The sequence below is a fragment of the Taeniopygia guttata genome, chromosome 12, assembly GCF_048771995.1.
Source record: "Taeniopygia guttata chromosome 12, bTaeGut7.mat, whole genome shotgun sequence".
Lineage (NCBI taxonomy): Eukaryota > Metazoa > Chordata > Aves > Passeriformes > Estrildidae > Taeniopygia > Taeniopygia guttata.
Genome location: NC_133037.1, coordinates 1,329,466 through 1,349,020, shown reverse-complemented (window position 1 = coordinate 1,349,020; position 19,555 = coordinate 1,329,466). Strand labels below are relative to the sequence as shown.

Here is a 19,555-nt window from a genome sequence, read left to right as displayed (position 1 = left end):
GTTTTAGATCTGTAACTTAGTTACTAGGGAGAAAACCTAAGGAGAACATGTTATGCCTTCCCTTCTTGCATTGGACAAGGTCAAACTCCTCTTGTAGCCCTCTCTGGGTCCTTCAGGCAGGAGAGGGGGTTACTTGCAGTTAACAATTTGGAAGTTAAGCCTAACTTGACAACTTTCTTGACTGAAAAGGATGGAAAGAAGTGCACTGTGACTAAATCTAGCATACAATTAATTCTTCTCTGCAGTTCTGTGTGTTAATTGCTGTCATTGTGTGAACTGATGGTTTAAGCAAAAATAGAAAATTTTATAACTGGTGTGTTGCTTACAATGCAGAGTCTTAGCTCCAAGTGCCAGCCCGCAGTGGCTTTTTGAGTCTCTGCTGTGCTGTCAATCTCTGTGAATCATCCTGATGGAAATGGAAAAACTGGTGAAGAGCGCAAAGCTGCGAAGTGTGGTTTGCTCTTCTCCTGGTGGCTCAGCAGCCCCAGGCTGGCAGTGGGGATGAAGAGGAGCTGGGTGTTTCTGCAGAGATGCAGCTCAGTCTCCCTGCTGCTGCCCTGAGCTCTGTCCTTCCCCAGTGTCACTCTGGCAGAGGGCCGCAGTGCCGTACCCAGCTCCCGACGGATCCGTTTTTGGGTGGTAAACCAGGGTGGAATGGCATGATCTCTGAGCTCCTTCCACCCAAACCATTCTGGGCTTCTTTGCCCTTCTGTGGAAGGTGTTTGATGGTACCTGGTGTGCTCTGGGGATGGGTTGGAGGAGAGGCATGAGCAGAGTGACCTTGTCCATCTCAAACATCATCCAGAGGTGAAATTACCAAGGTCTGTCTCAGCCCCTTCAGCAACTTCAGCCTCTGGCAGGGCTGCCATGGCCTGTCTCCAGCATGGGGTGTCTCCCTTTCTGGTTGATGTGCATCCAGAATATCCATGAACAAGCAGCTTTTCTTTTCAGGCACTGAGGATCAACCCCAGGTGGGTTTCTCCCCACCTTGCTTCTTCCCAAATTGCAGTGCTTGGCTGTAGGGATACACCAGGAGCCTGGAGAAAGGCCTGTGAACGGGGAGCCTGAAGTCTCAGGTCCAAGCTGCTGCCAGAGAGGCTGGGGACAGCCTCCTGGCTCTTCTGGCACTTTGAACTTCTGAGCTGCTACTTTAGGCGCTGCCTTTGAATAGCTGAATTTATTTTTTTGCGTGTTCCGTTGCTTAGCGACGACAGGAGGAAAAACAGTCACTGCAGCTCATGTGGGTTTATTACTGATAAGTTAGCATCTCTGATACAGAAATGTATTTTTAATAAGACTAATGAGCTGTGATTCCTGACTTAAGCCAGGCAGAATGTTAAATAAACTGTGTTGCTGCACTGGGCATAGAACCTGACACCCTCAGGGGTTTGATGTTACCTCATTGCCTTGAATGTCTGTGCCTGTGCAGGCTGTTGTTTGAGGGTATTTTATGCTGCTGCCACTTCATTAGATGAGGAGTTCCTCCTATTTTTTGCCTTATTTTCCCTAGTAATAGAAGGGATTTGATTTAAGAACTAAACTGACAACAGCAGTGAAAAAATCCAAAGCAGAAAGCCCCCAGCCTGACGACGTGGAGGTTTTGTACTTCAGCAGGTAAAAACTGACAGAGTTTACCTGCTGAAGTACAAAACCTCCAAGCTGAAAGTGCAGAAACCATGTCTGTTTGCCTGGGAAAGCACTGGAACATGTTCCTGTTTTAGTCTGGTACCATTTTTGACTGGGACAAGTTATAAATTTTCTGGTCTTGCATCAGATGTTGGCAGCAGCAGTTAGTTTTTATCGTGCATGGGGCGACATTCCTGTTGCTCAGAAAAGCATTCGTCTGATCAGGAGCTTTTTGGAATTTGTTTATAAAGCTTTCCTTGCTGCTGGAATGGTTGGAGAGGGTTAGCAGCAAGAAGATTATGAGTGGCTGAAGCCATGGCTGTGTTTGTTGCGTGTTTTCTAGATTGCCTGTTCAAGCTCTGTCCCATGAACCGCTACTCGGCGCAGAAGCAGTTCTGGAAGGCAGCGAAGCCTGGAGCCAACAGCACCACGGATGCTGTGCTGCTGAACAAGCTGCACGTGAGTACCCCTCTGCAGGCCCTGCTCACACCCATCCTGCTCTGGATGAGGATTTCCAGCCAGCTGGGCACAGCTAAAGAGCAGACACCGAGTGTACGGAGAAATAAATCAGCGGGCAAGATTCCTTCGGAGATTTCACTCCCAGTCCTCTGATTTATGGCAGAATCACAGAATAAGCTGAGTTGCAAGGGGCCCACAGGAATCATCACTGCACAGACACCCCCACAATCCCACCCTGTCCCCAAGAGTGTTGTGCAATGCTCTGGCAGCCTCGGGGCTGTGCCCATTCCTGGCGAGCTTGGGCAGTGCCTGGGGAAAGAACCTTTCCCAAAAATCCATCCTAAACCTGCCCTGGCACAGCTCCAGCCATTCCCTGGGTCCTGTCTGTGTCACAGAAAGTGGACAGAACCCCCTCCTGTTCCTGCTCAAGGTCTGTGTCCTCCAGTTCTCTGTCCATGATACTGGGGTAGCCCTGGGAGCTCTCGTCTTTAACCTGTGGTAGAGATAAAGGTGCTCCAGGGGAGTATTTTGGGTGTTAAAAGTTTAAAAAAGGGACCCTTGAAACAATTGCACAGAGGATTCTCGGTCCCTGCATCCCAGCATGGGAAACCAGGAGCTGCTGGTCTGATCAATCTATTGGGACTGCTCAAACAAACATCGCTGCTGTCGATATATGGAAAGGTTGATGGGTAATTATGAGTAATTATAAGGCCAGACAGCCTCTCCTTCCTTATTAGCTTGCAGTATTTAATATTTTCTGGGTAAAATGTTGACATTCAGCAGCTGAAAACTCAGTAAGGCAGTTGATTGCTGTTTTTAGAGCTCCTATATAAAAAAAAGCCAACTTAACTTAAATACCATCTGTTGACTTTAGAGTTAAATAAACTCAGTGTTTATGTTAAAATTACATAGCTGGAGTACTTCATGTCAAAATTACAATTCTAAATATTTTTAGGTTCTTTAAGCCTTTTTTAAGCTCATTGTAGCCTGGAATACGAAATGGCCCCATAGGAGAGTGCCACTTGCTGATTGCCATATGGCTGCCTCGCTCTGCACTTCACAAAGACCCACTGGTGGACTCCTTCTGCCTCAAGAAATGTATTTATAACCCAAAAGTATCGGCTTGGCAGGGACAAAGCTATTTTGGTAGCACAAAACTCCCTCACCTGGGCCGTGTTTCTCACGTTGATAAGGGAAGCAGGCTGTGGCAGCAGGTTTAGGGTGGTGGGGGTTCTGGGGCTGGCTGCTTGCTGTGTCAGGAAAAGGGAGAGTTGCTGGGTTTTAATGGAAACTGGAGTCTAAATACTGCAACATGCAGAAGAAAAAGGCTTTGGCATTGCCCTGGGTTACGTTCTCATGTGGAGTTGTCTCCCCTTCCCTAAGTCCATCCCAGTGCAGGTGTTTGGGACCTGTCCCTGCTCATCTGACACCTGACCCTGTTCTGCCAGGCTCCTGGAAATGCAGGATGAGATTTTTCCAGGATGAGATTTTTCCAGAATTACCCTGAGCCCAGTAATGTTTGCCCAGAAGTGTCCCACCAAAACCTGCTTGATTTGGAGGAAGGATTTGAGTGCCTTACGGTTTTATTGGGGTTTATTCAATCTGCATCACTCGGACATGAAGTCTGATGGGCTGAATCAGGTGTGCAGTGATCTGGGGTTTGAAAATAATTGTGTCCCATGGACATCTCTGTATGAGAACTTCCTCCTGCCAGCCCTGTGTGTCCATGTGTCACCTTTTCCACTTGCTGGCACGTGAGTGTTCTGAACCCCTGTGCCTGTGCTCACAGCTGTGGGTTCTGCCCAGGATGAGATTTCTGTATCAGAGCTTTGCGTTTCCAACGCAGCTGATGATGCAACATGTGCTCATCATCATCACTTGCCTTTTTTGGCTTCTGTTTGTCTGCTGGTGGAATTTATTGTCTGCCATGGGACGCTCCATGCTGAGGTCAGGTTATTTTAAGTTAATGCCATTTAAGGGATTTCAAATCTGGGACACTTGTCTCTCTGTGGTCGCAGCATCCGAGCTGCTTGATGAGCTGACATCTAGTGGCCACAAAAGTGCTTCTCCTGGAGTGACTGTCAGGTTTGGGGAGTGCTTCTCAAGTACATCCTAAGTCCTGGTTGTACTTTCACAGGAAAAAAATCGGTTTTTGTATTTATAATAAATGTGGAACCCAGTGGGGCATGTCAGTCCCGGCTGTGGTTGCTGTTATTTGGGAGGGCTCTGGTGTCTTGAAGAAACCTTTTTGTGACAGAATACTTGCAAATCAAGCAAAAAAGTTGTATTTTAGTAATACAGAGAAAATGGTGTTGCGTTGCATGACTGAAGAAAATTTTGGATTTGAAAGAGCAGCTGTATCTCAGGTTCTCCTGGAGTAAGAAGCCAGTTTTCATAGCTAGCACAGCATCTGAAAACAGCACAACAGCACGTTTTGAGTGAGTCCTGGTACTTCACTTTGTCCTGGTACTTCACCTCACTGTAGTGAGGAACCGTGGGCACTTTACTTCTCCAGGAGAAACCTGGACCCACCACAGTCCTTGAGACCTGAGAACCAAACCATAATCCTTGATGCTCAGCCTCCTAAAAAGTCCAATTTTAAATTGCTCTCCACCTCCAGATAGCAGTTAAAGCAAATACCAGATTTATGTTTTTAATTCAAAACATTATATTTCCTGTGAAGTAGTTCTTTACTAAATGAAATTGTTTAAAAACAGCCTGGAGCAAATAGCTCACTTTTAAAAGAACAATGGCAAGAGGCTCATTGTTAGTTATTAATTAGGGCTTTGTATCCTTATAATAATTCAATTTTGCAAGGGTTTCCCCTTTGCTTTCCCTGTCAGTGTGGTGCAGGAATGCTCAGCTGTGGCCCAGAGGCTCCATCACCTCAGGGAGCACAAACCCAGGTGTGAGGAGTGGGGAACTCTCTAATCCAGAGCTGCAGTGGGCACTGGAGCCTGTATAGGCAAAGGAAAATCAAGAATCAAAGTTGAGGTTCTTTCGTTCAATTTTTGTAGAAGTCAGTAGAAAGGAAAATAGAATTCCTGGCTGGATTGTTACCCGTCCCTTTTTCACCTTTCTCCCCTGCTAGGTATCTGCCTTCTATCTTGTCTGAGCTTTTTATCTCATGTTTTATTCCAGAGTTTTGTCCAATTGTACCCAAATTACGGGTTACTTTAATGATGTGTGTCTATCTCCCTAAACAGTTGAAAAAGGGAATTGGAAATTACACTGTTGGATGCTTGAAAAAGAGGAAATTAGGCTCTTTCAGATGCTTGCTGTTTTTCCAATCCTTTGAAATAATCTCGAAGAAAAGGGAGTTTCATAAAACCCCTTTTCTAAAACACTCAGCAGTTGAACTGTTCTCCTTTAATTTCAGCATGCAGCAGATTTGGAAAAGAAACAGAACGAAACTGAAAACAGAAAACTGCTGGGAACAGTCATCCAGTATGGGAATGTCATCCAGGTAGGCTGTGAACATCTGTGCAAGCTGGAGAGGATTTAGTTGAAAATTCCCAGCTCAGGGGATTTCAGATTTCTGGAATTGATGATCAGGATTCTGTAGTTGTGCCAGGTTTCAGCATGCTCTGAGTGGGATCCTGGGAAGCAGGGCCTGGGTGTTACAGCTATGATGAGGTCGGTGTTTTATTATGGGTTAATTGTGTTTGGTTTTGAGGTCACCATTGATTGTTTTCTTCAGAAATCCTTGTTAGAGCCCTCATTAGAGTTGTTGGGAGTGGCACGTGTACAACACCAAATATCCTCTCACAGTGAAATGTTGACACAAATCATAAACTAACACAGAGAACAAAATTATAGAAATAGTTACAATTTTTTGTTAGATGAGACCAAGCAAAGCAAGAGAAGAGCAGCTTTGCCTCTTACCAGGAGGAGCCACTTAGTCCCCAGGATTTCACAAGTTTTGGTCCTGGGTTTTTCTGAAGAGGTGGTTGTAAAGTGATGAGGGATCTCCATGTGCTTGTCCTAGCTGGGCAAGGGACAGCTGGATTAACTGGAGGTGTTTTGTTCTGTGTCTCTGGGTGTGAGTGAGTTGTGCCTGAGTCCATCAGAATTTGCAGATAATTCAGTTTGCACTCCTGTAGCACTGCAGTTGTCTCACGCACGCTCGGGTTATTGAGGGGAGGAAGAGGAGCATTCTTAGAACTGAACTCTGATTCTTATTCTAGCTGCTTCACTTAAAAAGTAACAAATACTTAACAGTAAATAAGAGGCTTCCAGCTCTGCTAGAGAAGAATGCAATGAGGGTGACCTTGGACGAAGCTGGAAATGAAGGTTCCTGGTTCTACATCCAGCCCTTCTACAAGCTGCGCTCCATCGGGGACAGTGTAAGTGCTGGGAGCAGGGTCCTACATCCCTTGGGCACAGCCTGCATTGGGAGGCCTGGCTTGCAATTAATGCACTGCACACATCTCCCAGGGCGTGATGATGATGCAGGAACAACCTTTTTCGCTATGCTGTCATGAGGGGGAGGAAAATTGCTATGGTAACTTGTATTTTGGAAACGTGGAATGATCTAACATCGGAGGGAATAAGGGATCTAATTAGGCTGGCCTTGCACAATTCCTGCTCAATTCAAAATGGTAGGAAGTGTTGAGCTCCTTCAGGAGGTTTGGAAGGAATAATTAGCATCTTGGTTTTCAGTGTTGTCAGCTTAGAATCAAAATTCGTCATCACTTTGGATATGAAGAGTGAGGTAATAAGGAAGTGAAATGCTCCTGCTCATGGGAAATCTTTAAATGCATTGCCATTTTAATCCCTTCCTTTGCACCAGCTGAGTCACTTGGGTATGGAATCTTCCTAAAACCAGGAGGTCATAAGCTGCAGTGTGCTCTGGGGTTCAGGCCAGGTGTGTTTGGCACCTAAACACAGCGAATTTATCCATCAGCCATCATTTATCCTGTAGCCCCATTGTACCAGAGCTCAGCTTGCTGCTTCTGGGAGGCTCTGAGTCCAGGAGCATAGGAGTTTTTGCCTCAGTCACTGAGTTTAGTGAGCAAAATTCTGAACCAAACAGAATCCTGGTGGAATACTCAGACTGGCACCTCTCCAGAATGCAAAAAGGTGATTTCCTCCCATGTCTTCCATTAAAAAAAAAAAAAAAAAGGTAGAAAAAGAACCTTCTCAGGGTGCAAATTTGTCTGATGCTGCACTTCTCTGCAGGTTGTCATTGGAGACAAAGTAGTCCTGAATCCTGTCAATGCTGGCCAGCCTCTCCATGCCAGTAGCCATCAGCTTGTGGATAATCCGGGATGCAACGAGGTAAGGGGACTTTGGCACAGCTGGAGCAGCTGTACAAACCTCTCTGTGCTTCAGCTTAGCTGTTGTACGTGCTTTGGAGTTCAGCAAGGTGGTTGGTACCTGTGGCACTGCTAATTAGGAATGGTTATCCTGGTAATCAGTGGCTTAAAAGTCTTGGAGCTCTATTTTCTCTTGGGTGCTGGCAGAGGTCTGAGTTTGGTCTCTTTTGCATGACTGGCTAAAAGCAAGTTGTTCCTTCAGAATCAGGAGTTGTGGTACAGTGGTGTGCCCCATACTAGTCACTGTGAAGAAAGTTAAATCTTCCAGCACAGATGTGTAACAAGTGGCTCCCAAGCAAGTCAGCTCTGGAATTACTTGTTCTGGAGCAGATACAGAAAAGACTTTGCTTCTCCAGAGTAATGCAGCCAGGCCTGCAGTGTTCTGGTGAAAATTGTCTAAAAAATCAGATCAGTTGCTCATGGCAGGATCTTGTGCAGGCACAGGACAGTGGGACTGATGGTCTCATTCTCCTTCTAGGTCAACTCAGTGAACTGCAACACCAGCTGGAAAATCGTGCTGTTCATGAAATGGAGCGACAACAAGGACGACATCCTCAAGGGGGTGAGAGGCAGAGCTGTGCCTGAAGGGGCTGGGGCCCTGCTGGGCACTGCCCTGCTGACCCTGCTGCCTGCCTTTGCCAGGGGGACGTGGTCAGGCTGTTCCACGCCGAGCAGGAGAAGTTCCTGACGTGTGACGAGCACAGGAAGAAGCAGCACGTGTTCCTCAGGACCACGGGCAGGCAGTCAGCCACGTCTGCCACCAGCTCCAAAGCCCTGTGGGAGGTGGAGGTGAGGCCTTGGGAGGAGCAATTCCTCATTCTGGCTGTCTGGGTTTCTTGTTTTAGGTAGTTTTCCTGGTGTTACAGGTTGAAATTAAAATTGTTTCACTTGCTGTGCTTTCTTTGCACAGTCACAGATGGTCTCTGATGGTGCAGCACAGAGCTCTCGAGTTCAGGAAAAGAGCACAGAGAAACATCAATGAAGTAATTCTCTTACCAGTCACTGAAATTTAACAACAGCTTATAATTTCCACTGTCCTGCTGAGTGTACTGAAGGCTCTATTTTTGGTGTGGAATAATGTGATTATGTATATCCTCATCTGATAGGAGGCTGCAGCCCCTTGCTAGTCTGTCTGAACTGGCTTTTTCAATTCACTTGGCTTTTAAACAGAGTGACTAACACCTTGGCCATCAGTGGCTTCTGAAAATAGCCTCAATCTGTTGGTATTATTAGCATTGGTTTATGATTTTTAAATCTGATTCAATTATGAAGTGCATATAAGAATCAAAAAATAAATTGTAATGGTGGATAGGTGTTTTTATATTCCTTTTCCAGAAGTATCTGCTGTGACATTCAGCTTCTCCTGTATTTCAAATGAAAATCGGCCTGTAATTAGCATTACTTTGGCACGTTATCAGTCTGTGGTAACTCTCCATGTGAGTGCAGTTACCTGGACAGGTGAGAGTTCTTCCCTGAGAAAAACAGGTCATCTGTGATGAGTTTTCTTTAGGATCACAGCAGCCAATATGGGGTTACAGGTGTTGGAGGCTCTGCTTGCCCCATTTTGTCAGTAAATATAAATATTCAGTCTTTTCTACAACATTGTTGCATTTGAAATATTTCCAGGTGTCTTCCCTCATCCACTTTAAACAGCCAAAAATTTAGTTTTAGCTATAGGGTAATGGATTTGTTGCCTTTTCTAGGGGTTTGTTTCAAGACCTGGCAACACATGCACTTAGAGAGCACCTTCTTTAATTCATTCACAAATAGGTGAACTGTTCCCAGGCAGCTCAGAGCATTCCCTGCACAGTCCTGGGGACAGATCAAAGGTGGCTTTGTCTTTTCTCAGCCCCTGCTTGTGTTTGCTCTCCCCTGCCCATGAAATGAGGCAGGTCCTGCAGGGAAGGGGGGTCTGTGCTGCATTCCAGGTGTCTCCCTGTCCCTGCAGGTGGTGCAGCACGATCCCTGCCGAGGGGGAGCTGGCTACTGGAACAGCCTCTTCAGGTTCAAGCACCTGGCCACGGGCCACTACCTGGCAGCAGAGGTACGTGGGCTGGGCTGGCACCTCTGCCTGCCCCTGCACTGCCTTCTCCTCCTTTGGCACCTTCTCCAAATCTGTCATTTCCCACCTGAAGCTGGACACGGGGAGGGGAGGAGAGTGGTCGTTTGGATTAATACAAAAATAGATGCTAAATGTAGGAGATAAGATGAAAGAGCTGAAAGAATATCGTGGTTTGGGGTAGTCATGAGCTGATTACACTTTTTGTGTGAATTCTAGAGTCAAGAACTTCTCCTGCAAAGAATAGGCACTAAATAGTATCCTGTCATGTGGGCACTGGAATCAATGTGACTTTATTAACTGATGAATAAATGGTAAATGACTGAGAGCCTTTGGGGGAAAATGAATTCAAGTGTGGTAATTTCTCTTGAATCACTGATTTTTGAGCAGAATCATAGAACTGAGTATAAAATGAAAACACTGACTTCAGACCAGTCTGTAAGAACTGCAGATAGAGAAAAGTCCAGATTAAATATCTCATTTTATATTCTTCTGATAAGCAGATTGGAAAACCAGAAGCATTTTTTCACGTGCACACTGCGAATCCTTTTCAGCGGTGATCCAGTGTAGAGCTTTTCCAGTAAATCTCGGATTTTCTAATCTGCCAGAACAAAAACATGCTATTAGATCCTGCAGGAATATCCCAAAGGAGATTGCTCACCTGATCCCTGGTTAGAATAATGTTTGTTCTAAAAGATTTCTCCAAGCCAGTAGTTTCTAGGTGGAAATTCCACTTGGAATTGAAACAACAAAAAGCATAAACTGGTTAATTGTCTACTTTTGCTCCTGCAGTGATTCTCCTGAAGGAGCGAAATCTCCCTGCCTGTTTGCAGGTTATTTAAGTGATTTGGGCCGTGCTGGGTGTGGGCAGTGTGCTCTGCATGCCTGGAGCAGTGCAGGGCACTGGTGACCACGAGGGCTCAGGTGATGCTCAGGCTGTTTGCCCCTTGCAGCTGTGCTGGAGTTTTGACCTGCCTGTGATTCTGTTCCATCAGGTAAACCCTGACTATGAGGAAGATGACCTGGAGTGTCAATCCTCAGTAAGTATAGGCAAGGGTATATGGTCCTGCCCCTGACTGAGGAGGGCTTGGCACAGACCCAGGGCTGCCCTGGCCAATGCACAGCTGGTCCAGGCTTTGTTAGTGAAGAAACTAAAACCTGAGAATGCTCTGGAGGCGTTGAAGGCCTGTCCAAGGAGTGGGTGTTGACACCTTAGTGCAGAACAACCCACTTGGAACCAAATTAACACATTACCTGAACCCCCCTCAGCTCCTCCCTTTGTGGCATCTTTTTCTGTCTTCCTGTTTCCTCAACCTTTGCTTCCTTTGAGCACTGTCCTGCCCTGGGCTGGAAATCAAGGTGACACCAGATGGGACTCGTCCCTGAGGGAATGTCCCCGGTGCTGTGCCTGTCTGACCTCTGTGGTTAAACAACAAATGTGCTGTTATTGTCTCAGGGAGCAGGATAACAGATCAGGAATGGCAGGGGGAGGTGGTTCCAATGCCATTCCTCTGGTTTTCCTGTGGGAGCCAGTCTGTGTTGCCAGTAAATGTTGTTGTGTCAGAGATTGTGTGTGTGGTGCTCTGTATTGACAGCAGCTTGTCTTCAGTGTCAGAGGGAGCAGTGTTGCTTCAGGAGTTGAGAACAGAGAAAACTGGAACAGCCCTTTGCATTGTGGATTTTATTTAGTTAATTGGATTTGATCATGGGCGTATGCAGCTTTCCTGATCATTTATCTTCTATTATGGAGGATTTACACCATTTGGATATGACAAAGAGCTATTCCTTCCATCCTTAAGAGATGGATGTGCTGCTTAGAAATCCTGCAGGGTGCACTTTTCCTCCTAAAAGGATTTTTCATCACAGCCTGGCCATTAAAATGCTTCCCTCGCCCTCAGATATTGAGCTGTTTTCCTGATTACTCCTTGGTGGCATTTGGCAGCTTGGCTGCAGTAAACGTGGCAAGAAAACCCTGAACACACCCCACCCATAGCTATTGCCTGGGGTGTGGGGGAATCCAGTGCTGAGGTGTTTTGTTGGGTTATTTTTGGACAGGTGATCAGTGCTGAGGGGCTCTGGGTGGACACCCTGCTCCTGTGACGTGTCCTGCTGACATGTGCATGGATAACACGCGTGCACTGTCTCAGCTCTCTGGTTTTTCCCTGCTTTCTCTCCTTACCACTAGATGGCAAAACCAGACCAGCAAGAACAGGACCAGGAGCACATAATTCAGCTCTGACGGGAAATTGCCACATCGTTTCTCATTCACTGGTGACAGGAGGGTGTAGGCTGCTTTATCCAACTTTATCCAAACTCCAAGCACGAGCTGCCTGCAGGGCTTCTGTGCACAGCTCAGTGCTTTTCTTGGTGCTTTCTCCTTGTCCCTCAGAGAGCTGTGCAGGAAGGGTCTCCATGGGCACGGGTGAGGTGCCAGCTCCACCTTCCAGCAGCAAAGAGGGCTGCTCTTGTCAGCTTTGGGGTTGAATTTCAGTGCTCCCTGAATTGCCCCATTTTCTGCTTTACTGCTCGTGTTCAGCTTTGCCCCAATTTGAAGAAGTGACCAGTTGTCTCCCAAGGGACAAGCTGTGAGTGCAGAGCAGCTGTATCCCTCACTGTGCTCCCTCCCCTTGCTGGGGGGGATGAAGGAGACAGCTGAAATTCAGAGAATTCATTCCAAGTGAGCGAATTTCTCCCAGAATTTCTCTCCAGATGGACTCTGAGTGTAGAGTTGCTCCTTCCCTTGAAGGCACACTCCCAAAGTGTATTTCTGTTCCATACAGATAACTGCCTGTTCCCATGTACAAAATCAGACTTTAAATGTCACTGCTTCGCAGCCAAGTTCATTGACTGCAAATATGTTAACTTGGGAGTATCCTGAGGCACAAGCAACACTGGATACCTTTTCCATCTGCTCCAGGATGGCAGTGCCTTACAGCAGGACTTTGACAGGCAGGTGCCTGAGTGCTGACTCCCTTGGGTGCCACCATCACAGACAAGCTGACAAACTGGATTCTTGGTTACTTTGAAAATTGCAGCCAGGATTTAGGTGGTTGTGCATGGACAGCTGGTTCCTGCATGCCAGGACAGCGAGCAGCTTCTTTAGGGGTTTGTGACAGCTGGGAGTTCCTAGGAAAGGATCTGGGGAAAGTTGTTGTTCCTTTCCTCAGTTCATCTTTGGTTTTTCCTACCCTTTTGTCCTTTCATCTGAAGCCCCGTGGGTTTATCCAGTTGATGTATCTTTACTTTACTGGAGGAGCCTGGGGATTTGCTGGAACCTTGGGAATAAAGATCCTTCTGCTGCCATGGCCTTTGGAACACATTTTTGTGCTTGAGAGCAGCACAGGCTGTAGTGTGAGCAGCAGGGCTTCCAACTCCTTGATTGGCTTTTTGTTTCTCTTGCCTGGGACTGATGGATGTGGGTCCCACTCTTGCTGCTGAAGCTGATTATTTCCCAGCAAGGTTGTTGGTACATGATGTGGCCGGGTTTTTGTATTTTCAGCTCATTAATTACGTGGCTAGAGGGATAATTGCCATGTGTGGGGTGTGTTTGGAGAGCTGGTAGTGTGAGGATTGGGGATCTCAGCTGATGTGTGTTACCAGAAGTCACTCAGAGCTCCCAGTGTGTGTGAAGTGAATGGCTGGGGGGGTTTGTCTCTTCTGGCACTGTCTGTGAGACGTGAATTCTGTGTGGAGGCACTCAGGAGAAGCAAGGAGTGCTTGGGCAGAGCAGCTGCTGTCAGTGTGGTGGTGTCCTGCAGCAGGTCAGTGTTGGGGTGTCCTGCAGCAGTCAGTGTTGGGGTGTCCTGCAGCAGGTCAGTGTGGTGGTGTCCTGCAGCAGGTCAGTGTTGGGGTGTCCTGCAGCAGGTCAGTGTTGGGGTGTCCTGCAGCAGGTCAGTGTTGGGGTGTCCTGCAGCAGGTCAGTGTTGGGGTGTCCTGCACAGTCAGTGTTGGGGTGTCCTGCAGCAGTGTTGGTGGTGTCCTGCAGCAGGTCAGTGTTGGGGTGTCCTGCAGCAGGTCAGTGTGGTGGTGTCCTGCAGCAGTCAGTGTTGGGATGTCCTGCAGCAGTCAGTGTTGGGATGTCCTGCAGCAGGTCAGTGTTGGGGTGTCCTGTAGCAGTCAGTGTTGGGGTGTCCTGTAGCAGTCAGTGTTGGGGTGTCCTGCAGCAGATCAGTGTGGTGGTGTCCTGCAGCAGTCAGTGTTGGGGTGTCCTGCAGGTCAGTGTTGTTGTGTCCTGCAGCAGGTCAGTGTTGGGGTGTCCTGCAGCAGTCAGTGTTGGGGTGTCCTGCACAGTCAGTGTTGGGGTGTCCTGCAGCAGTCAGTGTTGGGGTGTCCTGCAGCAGGTCAGTGTTGTTGTGTCCTGCAGCAGGTCAGTGTTGGGGTGTCCTGCAGCAGGTCAGTGTTGGGGTGTCCTGCAGCAGGTCAGTGTTGGGGTGTCCTGCAGCAGTCACTGTGGTGGTGTCCTGCAGCAGTCACTGTGGTGGTGTCGTGCAGCCCAGCCCCTGGTGCAGGGTGCTCCCCGTGTGTCTGGGGCTGTGAGGGTGGCTCTGCAGGGCTGCCCTGACCTCGGGCCTTTCTCCACAGCTGGACCCCGAGCAGGAGGCACGGCGGGGCCGGGGGCCCCAGGAGAAGATGGCTTATTCCCTGGTGTCCGTGCCCGAGGGCAATGACATCTCCTCCATCTTCGAGCTGGACCCCACCACGCTGCGAGGGGGAGACAGCCTCGTGCCCAGGTAGGGTGACCTCTGCACAGCTCGGGTGTTTTTGGGGGTTTTTGAAGTGAAGCTGCCCCAGATTTCATGCTTTGGAATGCAGTTCCTCTCACAAATGCACAGATAATTAGAAAATGCCTGAAGCTTGGCTTGAGTGCTTTACATTTGAGGTCTAGGTAAGAAAACACCATTTTACAGATGGGAAAATTGAGCTAAGTGACTTCCTAAGTGACTTCCTTGCCAGGAATGGCCTGAGACTAAAAGCCTTGGGTGTCCTATCAAGGCATTCATTCCTGTGACCTGTCTGTATTGTGTCAGGATGTAACACCAGCTATTCAGCACTGGATTTTCTGTTGTTTGTGTGTTCTTTACTGTCCGTGTTGAAAAGCTGCTACAGCCTTCCAAGTGCCACACTCTGCACACAGCTCTTTGCTGCTGTTCCCACTGAGAGAGCACGGCAAGTTGGTTCCATTTATTCAGCAGCTCCCTGAACCAATCAGGTACCCATATTTTGGAGTATCAGGGAGTTCTGGTGCAGCTCTTTGCTGCTGTTCCCACTGACAGAGCACAGCAAGTTGGTTCCATCTATCCAGCAGCTCCCTAAATCATCAAATACCCATATTTTTGGAGTATCAGGGGGTTCTGGGCTGAAAACCCCTGGAGGTAAGGGGAGAAGCTGGCAGCTCATAGCAGTGGAAAGGTGAGGATGGGAAGAGGTTTGGATTGTTGCTGTGCAGCAGCTGAGTTCCAGCAGCTCAGAGTGGCTGTGGTTGTGTTTTAGAACAGAATCTCTTTCATTACAGAAGAAGCCTTCCTCAGGTGAATTCACAGAGTGAGCTGAGGCATTAAGAATGTTGTTCCAGCTGTGGTATGCAGTGTGGACACAGATGACACTTCTTTTCCACTTGTTCCTGCCAGCATCTCAAAATCCCAGCAATGCAGAGACTCCCCAGCTGGGGAGCTGACTCATGCTGGGGCACTCCTGACTGTCTTGCAGGAACTCCTACGTGAGGCTCAGGCACCTCTGCACCAACACCTGGGTTCACAGCACCAACATCCCTATTGATAAAGAAGAGGAGAAACCTGTGATGCTGAAAGTAAGCTCTATTTCTTTGTGTAAGCACATCCTTTGATTCCTGTACTTCCACAGAAGTGCTGGCAGGAGTTGCACCCCCTGAGCATGTCACACACTGAGCATGTGACAGTAATGAACAGTGCCTGTGCAAAATATTTGCTCTTAATGGCTCAGTCCCATGGTGGCTTTCTAGTTACACTGTTCAGCTTCTACTCCACAACAGTCATCAGGAGCAGGGTATTTTTTCCACTGGCTACAGCAACATTTTGCCTTCTCAGCTGCTGCTCCTTTGAGTTTAGGGACAGCTTTGAGCTTCAGAGTTTGGTTCAGCAGTGCTCCCATGCTGCCTAAGCGCAGTGTGTCTTTTTTGTTTCATTATCACTGAGTGTGAGCCACTGCTTTGTTCCTGCCTTTGGGTTTGCTGATAAAGCTTCTCTGGGTTTCAGATTGGGACCTCTCCAGTGAAGGAGGACAAAGAAGCTTTTGCTATAGTGCCAGTCTCACCTGCAGAGGTTCGGGATTTGGATTTTGCAAATGATGCAAGTAAAGTTTTAGGTTCCATTGCTGGCAAGCTGGAAAAGGGAACAATAACCCAGAATGAAAGAAGGTAAGGAAACCAGAATCTGGATCAGATAATGTTGTTTCCTGTAGTCAGGAACTGTTTCTTTGACAGTTTTATCAGAGTAAGCTATAGAAGAGGGATTTGGTTTCCTCCTTGATGAGATTTGATGTTGTTGTGTCCATAGTGGAGGTTCTCAGGCCTGCATTGTCCAGCCCTCCTTGTCCTCCATGGAGTGAGAGCATGAGAAATGTTGTGAGCTTTGGGGGACTAATCCCCAGCATACCTCTGAAAATGGAGTGTGGGAATTCCTAATCCATCTTGTGAGGACTGAACATGTGACTTGCTCAAATCCTCTGACCGTGCCTGTGAAAATGTGGGCACACAAAAAGAGCCCGGGGTGGCTGTGTCACACCAGGGCCCGTGTGCTTCCATAGCCAGGGCCTTTTCTTTGGCCCTGGCAGAGGTTATCACCTGATTTATGGTTTGTGGCAATTGAAAGAAGTGCCAAATAGAGCTTGGCAGTTGTAGAGCTGTCCTAAAAGGATTTTCTTGTCTTGCTGCTGCTCTGGTTTAGCTGTTGGACAGTGAGGCTGCAGCAATGGGGGAGCATTAGTTTCTAATTTTAAGTTCTAGTACAAACCTCTGAGCTTTATCCAGTCTCTAATTGCTGTTAGTTTTTCACTTAGCATTTAGAAATCTGTAAACTCTGGCACTGCTCTTTTAGCACAGAGAATTTGTGTTCTCGTGTTAACAGCTTCTGGCTTTTCTGTAGATCTGTTACCAAACTGTTGGAGGATTTGGTCTACTTTGTTACTGGTGGAACTAATTCTGGCCAGGATGTCCTCGAGGTGGTGTTTTCTAAACCTAACAGAGAACGACAAAAGCTGATGAGGGAGCAGAATATTCTAAAGCAGGTAGGCTGGGGTTTTCTCTGAACTCTGCCTGTGAAAAGAGCTCTTGAAAAAAAGAACCTGGTAACAGAGAACCTGGCCAGGCTCGGAGCAGCCTGGCCTGGTGGGAGGTGTCCCTGCGTGTGGCAGAGGGTTGGAACGAGATCATTTTCATGGTCCCTTCCAGTCCAAGCTGTTCTGTGTCTCTGGGAAACTTTGGTCTCCAATTATTGGGACCAAAAGGTCCTTTGAGTTTCCAGCATTCAGGCAGGCTCTGGGCAGTGGGCTGTAGGCTCACCATAAACATTCCAGCAGATGGTGTTGAATAAAGGTGATCAGCTTCTTCTGCCCGGGCTGCTGCACCAAGAGAACCTTGGTGGCTGCAGTGTATTTCTGATGAACCTTTGGAAATACAAAGGCACAGAGCTTTGACAGTAGCTAGGAGCAGAAGAAGACAGTGCCTCATGGGGCTGTATTGTAAATGCAGGCGAACCCAATGGGAATAAATGACAATGTCTGACTCAATTCAGAAGGCTGAATTATTTCTTTATTATAACTATGTTAAAATACATCAATATAATATATAAAAGGAGGATGCTAAAACTACATACCATATTCTATAGTCTAAATTCTATATTCTAAAACTACATACTATATTCTATTCTAACACAACACCTGACCCTCTCTCGAGAGTTTAGTCACAGGTGGGTTGGATTGGCCATCAGCTCAAACAATCCTCACCAGAATCCAACCAAGCAACCACTCCAGGGAAAAAATTCTCTAAACACATTCCACATGGGAAAAACAAGGAGCAGATACAGAAATTGTTTTCTCTTCCATTTCTCTCTGTGCACCTCTATGAAAATCATGAGAGAGATAGAAATGTGCTTGCCACAGGGCTGTGTCTGTGTTTTTTACCAAACCTGTAGATTTTCAAGCTGTTGCAAGCCCCCTTCACGGACAGCGGGGACGGGCCGATGCTGCGGCTGGAGGAGCTGGGGGACCAGCGCCACGCGCCCTTCAGGCACATCTGCAGGCTCTGCTACAGGGTGCTCAGGCACTCCCAGCAGGACTACAGGAAAAATCAGGTTGGAAATACCTGTGTCATGATCAATGGCACCAGCGTGGTTCCTCTGCTCAAATAAAAAAGCTTTATCCCTCAAAGTGAACCCTGCTCTGCTGTGGCTGCACAGTCAGCAAGAGGTTTTGGGATTGCTCAGTTTCATTCTGTTTTTCATCTGTCAGAGGCTATAATGTAATTAGCACTGGTTCCAAGAGGAATTTAAGAAAACAGCAGAATTCCTGTCCCACACGGTGAATTATGGGACTGTTCACTCTTGCTGACTACAGGCTCCATTGAAGGTTGCCCTGTAAATTAAGGCTGTTCATTTTTTGTTGCCATGTGTTAAAATCAAGGTCATGTCAGATAAGTATAAATGCCTTGCTGCTGTCTAGTCTAGAAGAGAGGGGAGGGATGGAGATGTTAAGGTTGTCTATCATTATTTGCTTTCTTTCACATAAATCATTTGGCTCTAACCCAGTTTGCTCCTTGGAGTGTTGGTATTGACAAACATCCACCTGTCTTCTGTTATTATTTCAAATTCTGAGGGTTAATTACAGCCCTTTCCTCCTTGCCTGTGTGTTTTGAAGGAATACATTGCCAAGCAGTTTGGCTTCATGCAGAAGCAGATTGGCTACGATGTCTTGGCTGAGGACACCATCACAGCCCTGCTCCACAACAACCGCAAGCTCCTGGAGAAGCACATCACAGCTGCTGAGATTGACACCTTTGTGAGTCTCGTGAGGAAAAATAGGGAGCCCAGGTGAGAGCTGCGTTTCTGAATATGTGATTACCCTTCTCCTTCTGGGAGCAGTCTGTACCTGCCAGCTTGCTCAGGAGGAAGCACAGCCAGTTCACTGTGTTCTGGCACTCGCCCTGCCGTCCCCTCGGGGCAGCAAGTCTTGCTCTGCGCTGTTCGAGTGGAGTTCTGAATGTTTGCTTCCTGAAATGTAGATTGCTTCAATCTAGGTCTCAGCAGTGATTGATACCCTCTTGGCTCGTGCTTTCCGACAGGTTTTTGGATTACCTCTCGGATCTGTGCGTTTCCATGAACAAGTCTATTCCCGTGACACAGGAGCTGATTTGTAAGGCCGTGCTGAACCCAGCCAATGCTGACATTCTCATTGAAACCAAGTAAGTTCGTGCCTTTCAAGATGGTTCTCCTGGTGTGAAGCAGAAGGAAGGTGGTTGGAAGCTGAGCAGGCTGCTGGGAGTTGGTTGTGTGGGATCCTCAAGCACAAGGAGCAGGCTGGGGACAGCAGGTGTCTGCCAGGTGCCTCCTCAGCCCCACAGGGCAGGCAGGAACCCCTCAGGTGTCTCCTGTTTGATCCAAAACACACAGGCTTTGCAGGGAGCTGTGCAGGCTCCTGCTCTGCTCCTCTCCCAGCTCTGAGGGAGCTCAGCTGGCAGCTCTGCTCACCTTTCCTCCTGCTGAGATGGGCTCTGGGTCTCCAGCTCTCCTCTGCCACTGCTGAGGCCTCATAGCAGGCACCAACTCCTCTTTGTCTTTGGTATAGATGGCTTTTTTCAATATATATACTAGAGAATAGATAACCATTATCAAAATACTGCAAAAGGGAAGCAGGTAGTATTTAAAACACAAATGGCTGAGAGTGTACTTGCACATTTAATTCTTGTAATGAAATCATAAAGGCTGTATTTATTTCCATGAACTCTTAGTATTGGTACATCACTTATTTGTCCTTGAGTATTTAATTTGAGGTTTTTTCAGGTGTTGATATTTTCTTTGCTGGAAGCCTGTTTAGTATCAGTAGCTGATTTATTTCTAGTTACTTT

General features: G+C 47.4%; 1 protein-coding gene across 9 annotated transcripts in view; it reads left to right on the top strand.

Annotated features, from left to right (window-relative positions):
* Positions 1 to 19,555, top strand: part of ITPR1 (inositol 1,4,5-trisphosphate receptor type 1) — a 160,811-nt gene that overhangs the window by 44,456 nt on the left and 96,800 nt on the right. For 5 of the 9 annotated variants that reach the window (XM_030283173.4, XM_030283176.4, XM_030283169.4 and 2 more), the window contains exons 4-18: positions 1,970 to 2,085; positions 5,465 to 5,551; positions 6,273 to 6,431; positions 7,267 to 7,365; positions 7,882 to 7,965; positions 8,046 to 8,192; positions 9,352 to 9,447; positions 10,458 to 10,502; positions 14,044 to 14,192; positions 15,169 to 15,268; positions 15,693 to 15,853; positions 16,581 to 16,722; positions 17,628 to 17,786; positions 18,349 to 18,521; positions 18,773 to 18,892. In XM_030283173.4, coding sequence (XP_030139033.1) covers positions 1,970 to 2,085; positions 5,465 to 5,551; positions 6,273 to 6,431; positions 7,267 to 7,365; positions 7,882 to 7,965; positions 8,046 to 8,192; positions 9,352 to 9,447; positions 10,458 to 10,502; positions 14,044 to 14,192; positions 15,169 to 15,268; positions 15,693 to 15,853; positions 16,581 to 16,722; positions 17,628 to 17,786; positions 18,349 to 18,521; positions 18,773 to 18,892 — 1,837 coding nt within the window. Of the gene's footprint in view, positions 1 to 1,969; positions 2,086 to 5,464; positions 5,552 to 6,272; positions 6,432 to 7,266; positions 7,366 to 7,881; positions 7,966 to 8,045; positions 8,193 to 9,351; positions 9,448 to 10,457; positions 10,503 to 14,043; positions 14,193 to 15,168; positions 15,269 to 15,692; positions 15,854 to 16,580; positions 16,723 to 17,627; positions 17,787 to 18,348; positions 18,522 to 18,772; positions 18,893 to 19,555 lie in introns of those variants that run through there. The other 4 variants (XM_030283178.4, XM_030283174.4, XM_030283179.4 and 1 more) reach the window with 2 other exon arrangements.